Genomic DNA, 5,866 nt, shown 5'->3' with positions numbered 1-5,866 from the left:
CTGGAGCGTCGGAGGCTGAGGGGTGACCTTATAGAGGTTTACAAAATTATGAGGGGTATGGATAGGATAAATAGACAATGTTTTTTCCCTGGGGTCGGGGAGTCCAGAACTAGAGGGCATAGGTTTAGGGTGAGAGACCTAAGGGGCAACATTTTCACGCAGAGAGTGGTACGTGTATGGAATGAGCTGCCAGAGGATGTGGTGGAGGCTGGTACAATTGCAACATTTAAGAGGCATTTGGATTGGTATATGAATAAGAAGGGTTTGGAGGGATATGGGCCGGGTGCTGGCAGGTGAGACTAGATTGGGTTGGGATATCAGGTCGGCATGGACGGGTTGGACCTGTTTCCATGCTGTACATCTCTATGACTCTATGACTCTATAAGGTATTAACAGCATTCTAAAAGTGGAGGCAGAGATTTTTTTTCAATTTTTCAAATCACATATGGGGAACTGAGATGTACTGCTTACAATTCCTGTGCCATGTGAATACTTAAGGGCAGTTTGCATGGCCTGGTAGCTCAGTGGTTAACACTGCTGCCTCACAGCACCAGGGACCCGGTTCGATTCCAATCTCGGGTGACTGTCCAGGTGCTCCAGTTTCCTCCCACAATACAAAGATGTGCAGGTTAGGTGAATTGGCATGCTAAAGTGCCCAGAGTTCAGGGATGTGTAGGTTAGGTGCATTAGTCAGGGGTAAATAGGGTAGGGGAATGGGTTTGGGTGGGATACTCTTCAGGAGTCGGTGTGGACCTGTTAGGCCGAGGGGCCTGTTTCCATATTGTATGATTCTATGACAATTCATGCGGTCTGGGGAACCACATGTGTAGGAAACGTCTCCAGCTGCTTTAGCTCAAGCCCAGGGCTTTCAAGCTTGACGAACAACTGAAACTAGTGCAGAGCATCAGAGGGGCTGGACTGTACTTTGCAGGAGGTGACCACCTGACAGGCAGGGAAGGGGAGAGAGGAGAGGTGTGAGATAAAGAGAATGAACGTAACCAGCCAGGAGAATAAGAAGACTTGGGCAGTACAGATGACCTCAGGGTGTGTGCCCCTCAAACAAGCACTCAACATTGGAGACTGTTGACAGGAATGATGACATTTTGAGAAAGCTCAGTCCAGATCATGGCAGCAACTGGGAAGGAACAGGAAAATGTGAACATGCAGTTATTAATGCAGATTCCATAGAGGGTGTAGAGAGAGAAACAGCAGCTGTCACTACCCATAATACAGAGAGAATGTTAAAATCCTATGGTTAGCTTTTCAGAAGCTAGGGGGAAGTAGTAATACCTTAAAAAGTAGTAATCTCTGGATTGCACTCAAAGCTATGGTGGAGAAGGCAGGCAATTCTTGGGGCAAGAGGTATCTACTTAACAAGGTTGAGTTGCATATCAACAGTACCAGATCCAATATCCTCACAGGGAGGTTCAGTATTTTGGTTCACAAGGGTTTAAAACTAAATTGCCACACGGCTCAACACCAGTATATAAAAATAAAAAAGAGGAATAAAGTGCATGGAGGACTGAGAGTGTTGGATAGTAATAGAGATGGAAGTAATATGTGAATAAGTATGAGCATATTAAGGACTACAAGAAGTACAAAACTAGTTTAGAATGCATGTATGTAAGTGCACAAATTGCAGAAGAATGTTGATGAATTAGAAGTATGGCACAGTGTCAATAATGGAAGTTAATCACAGAATTGTGCAAGAAAATGAGAATGTGATAATCGGGAACTTCAATATTTGAGTTTTTTTAAACATATTCATGGGAGGTGGAGCTGACCTAGCTAGCAATGCCCAAGTCATCTGAACAAACAATAAAAAACAAACAGTGATTGGGATAATATCAGAATAAAGTGAAAGGTGGTGGTGGTGTTGGGATAGAATTTATGAAATTGTTCAGGAGAACTTCCTTGACCAATATATCCTTTGTCCAACTACAAAGAAAGCATTCTTGGATCTAGGGCTAGGAAATGAGTCAGCCAAAGCGGACTAGGGGCTGAATCTTCCAAGATATCAGTTCCGTGTCATTTCTGATGCATTTCATGAAGGGTTTCTCTGCATGATTGCAAGGGAGAATTCTCGAGCTATCTTCCCAAACTTGCTTCTTTAAATACACACGATGTCCCAGTGGCACCCTGCTCATTGTATTCTCCCACTTGCCACAGGCTGAAGTACTGACCACTGTTGGGACTTTAATAGCAGCACATTTTAATTTCAGCTATGCAACTAGTCAAGTACTAGGCATCCACAGATCATAGAATTGTAGCATCCTTACAGTATAGAAAAAGGCTATTCAGCCCATTGAGTCCACATCAACTCTCTGAAAACCATCCCACCCAGACCCAGCCCCCACCCTTTCTCTATAACTCCACATTACCATGGCTAATCCACCTAATCTGCACATCCCTGGAGACTATGGGGTAATTTTAAGTGTAGCCAATCCACAAATCTGCACACCTTTGGACTGTGTGAGGAAACCCACACAGACATAGGGAGAATGTGCAAACTTCTGAGAGACACAGTTACATAAGGCTGAAATTGAACTCGAATCCCTGGCACTAACCACTCAGTACTCACCACATGAGCCACTACAAGGTTCCTGTCAATTGCCCCAGACAGATTAGACAAAGGGATATTGGCACCATACTTTGCCAACAGATACTTGGAGGTCCTGGTAGACAGGAAGCATGTCCCTCACTGCCTATGGAGCATGCCTTGATATCCTGGAGATGAAAATGTGTTGCTGGAAAAGTGCAGCAGGTCAGGCAGCATCCAGGGAACAGGAGAATCGACGTTTCGGGCATAAGCCCTTCTTCAGAAGATGGTGACTGACAGCGGAGCAGAGGAGCGAGCGTTCTGCTGGTGCGCCAACTTAGTAATAACTTTCACGTCAGAAATTGTGACCATCAAGTTTCTACCTTGTGAGTGGAAGAAATTGTTCAACAATGAGGTAAGATTATGGCTTCTCACCACTCACCAGTGAAAATCTCATTGCACCATTCAACAATGACACACTTTGCTACTATCAGCGAATAGTTCCTGATTGACAATCTCATATGATTCTCTGAACATTCTCACCAATGCACACATCATTCAGAATCTGGGAAATTTCCATCCCAAGGGTCTGAGGCGATAGGGAAGGGACCTTGTATCAAAATTTAGATTAGTGATTGAAAAAAATCAAGGAACAAATTAAAGCAGAATTGGAAGAGAGCTAACTTCAATGGCAAGAGAAAATCCAGTCAGGGTAAAGTGAAGTGAAACCCAGTTAAATGTAAAATCATTGTGAGGAAGATCATATTTTCCAATATGTGTGTCCAGAAGCCAAGTTATTGATCCGTAGTTCTGGATCACCCATAGGTTGAGTTGTTCTGCTTCAGTCCTGGCTATTAAAAGGGAAGTGAATAAACTGAAAATTCTGGATAAGGGAGCACAAAAGTGGGAACCACTTGTGCCAATTAGTGACTATCTGTTAATTAGTTAGTACATTCATATTATGGACCTCTTTTCATTCATTTCAGTCATAAGGTGCTGAAAGTGCAATGTGATCACAGGAAACTGAAGATCCAAGAGCTGAGTCCCTACCAAATAACTGTCTTTCCATAACCAGCTTGAAGGATTGTGGAACTAACAGTGTAAGGTTTGAGAAGGAAGTGAATGCATGAATTCAATGTCAAATCAGGGCCTGAGAGGTAAAAGAAGGCAACAGAGATATAGATTAAGTGGGGTGGGGTGGACAGAAATGAAAAATATGCTTTTAAAAAATACATTTTTAAATCTCCAATGCTTGTAACTGTAATGACTCTACACACTTGCAAATGACAATGTTGTTCGGAGTCATAGGTTAATAATCATAGGGTAGCTGTGAATACTTAGGTTGAAACAGACAGGACCTCTCTCTGGGAAATTTAGTTCTTATTTACCAAGCAAATACACAGAATTCTGAGGACGGGTCATTGGACCCGAAACGTTAATTCTGATTTCTCTTCACAGATGCTGCCAGACCTTTTCCAGCAACTTTGTGCTTTTGTGACACAGAATTCAATGGACTTCCAAACGTTGGGGCAAATAGCTGCTGTCTGGGCAGAAGGTAGCGGTGTAACAGCATCTCCGACAGTAAACGGCTGGATTTCCTGTTGTAACATTGAAGCTGCTGTAACACTTGCTCAGAAATAACGGTGGATGCCATTATTATCTCGGCTATGGCGCCGTCAAAAAGGCATCAGCATTTTTACACAACCATATTTGTTGTGGTCAGGACTACTTTCACTTTAGTTTCAAATCGGTAAGACAGTCCTTCCTCAATGCGCTTACCTGTGTAGCGGGGGAGGGTGTAGTTTGAAGGTCAACCAGTCTCCAAACTTTCAAACAGGTTTGACCTACAATCCTACTTAATTTCACAAGGGTTGACCACGGGTCAGCTATGTATAGCCGGCTTTAGTTAATGCGCAATAAACAGGTCTCTAAACGCTGGATTACCTCCGAGCGGCTGCAGGGGCAGGAGATGGGAAGCTAAAAGTGAGTTTGGGGATGAGCAAAGTGGTTATTAATGAACATCACAAATCTACCTCTGCCCAGGCTCACCGTTCGCCCATTCCCAGCTCTCCACTATAGGTTCGGGCCAGACAACTAGCGACCATAAATAATCCTGACCGCTGCTAACAATGACAGGGGCCTGCAGGCAGCAACAACATCTGTATGGGAGCAACTGGGTTGAGTGCTGTGACCTTCGAAGGAAACGGGTAGTCTGTGCTTGATTGACACAAATCTCTGTTGCACACACAGATCCCTCACACATTAAATCCAGCAAAGCCGCTGAGGCACTGGGTCAGAAGCAGAGCATCTCAAACTGATGCAGATTTGGATGTCTGAGTCCACACTCACAGCCTGCACACAGGGTACATTTGGATGGACTTTCTGACCCGTTCTAGCTCTGCAACAATATTTATGTAATCAGAGAAACTATACAATACTGTTTATGTTAGTGAAAGTCTCTTTGTAGAAGTGTTGGGTACCTCATGTTCTGTCAGATACTGTACCGTCCAACATCCAGTCTCCCACTTCTTGAGGGTCTCTTGGCGATGATTTCCCTTCAACATTCACGACCATTTTGACCAACTGAAGCTCTAGAACATCAGCCAATGGTAATGTACCTTTAGTGGTGAAGGGATTCATCAGTTGCCCCCACCCCAGCCAGTGCAAACCCTTCGCCCCCGATCGCCCCAGAGCTTCCCCAGGAAATAAGCCCCGAAACAGTCGCAGCAACTCGACTAACCTCGTTATTCAGGTGCTTCTCGTCCATTCCGGAGTTCACAGACTCAAAGGATCGCCCTCTCCTGGGTCCCTCCAACCTGTTGGAGTACATGGCGCTGCTACTGTCTGCCCGCTTCCTGCTCTCTGCTTCACTCGGTCTCCTGCCCTGCGCTGCCTGGCAATGATACCCTGTCCTGCCTGGTCTCCTGCCCAGTCCTGTCCTGTCCTGCCTGGTACCGTGCCTTGCGCTGTGCCCTCTCTCTGCTGTTGTACCTGCTCTGCCCGAGTTATCTTGTTGTAGTCTGGCGCCTTCTGCTCTCCTCTCGGCTGTTGCGCTCAACTATTTATACCTGGTTTGGGACCGTCCCACCCCCCGAGCGCCTTTTAATCCCCCTCCCCTCCTCCGGCAAGTTACTCAAAAGCAAACATGGAAATGAACACAGTCACGTCATCCTGGCCATCATCCTGAGTTACTGCTCAGGCAGCAGGGGGCTGTGTGGGCAGGGGGCTGTGTGGGCAGGGGGCTGTGTGGGCAGGGGGCTGTGTGGACAGGGACTGTGTGCATGGGGCTGTGTGTGCAGGGGGCAGTGTGTAGAGGGCTGTGTGAAG

The 5,866-nt window shown here is 45.7% G+C and overlaps 1 protein-coding gene across 2 annotated transcripts in view; it reads right to left on the bottom strand.

Annotated features, from left to right (window-relative positions):
* LOC122557902 (tryptophan 5-hydroxylase 1) overlaps nt 1-5,586 on the bottom strand; it is a 25,941-nt gene extending 20,355 nt beyond the window's left edge. For both annotated transcript variants that reach the window (XM_043706107.1, XM_043706108.1), the window contains exon 1: nt 5,280-5,586. In XM_043706107.1, coding sequence (XP_043562042.1) covers nt 5,280-5,369 — 90 coding nt within the window. In that variant the 5' untranslated portion in view covers nt 5,370-5,586. The remainder of the gene's footprint in view (nt 1-5,279) is intronic.
* Nucleotides 5,587-5,866: the final 280 nt, after the last annotated feature.

This window comes from Chiloscyllium plagiosum, chromosome 16, assembly GCF_004010195.1.
Source record: "Chiloscyllium plagiosum isolate BGI_BamShark_2017 chromosome 16, ASM401019v2, whole genome shotgun sequence".
In the NCBI taxonomy this organism is placed as follows: domain Eukaryota; kingdom Metazoa; phylum Chordata; class Chondrichthyes; order Orectolobiformes; family Hemiscylliidae; genus Chiloscyllium; species Chiloscyllium plagiosum.
This window is presented reverse-complemented; position numbering and strand designations above follow the sequence as displayed.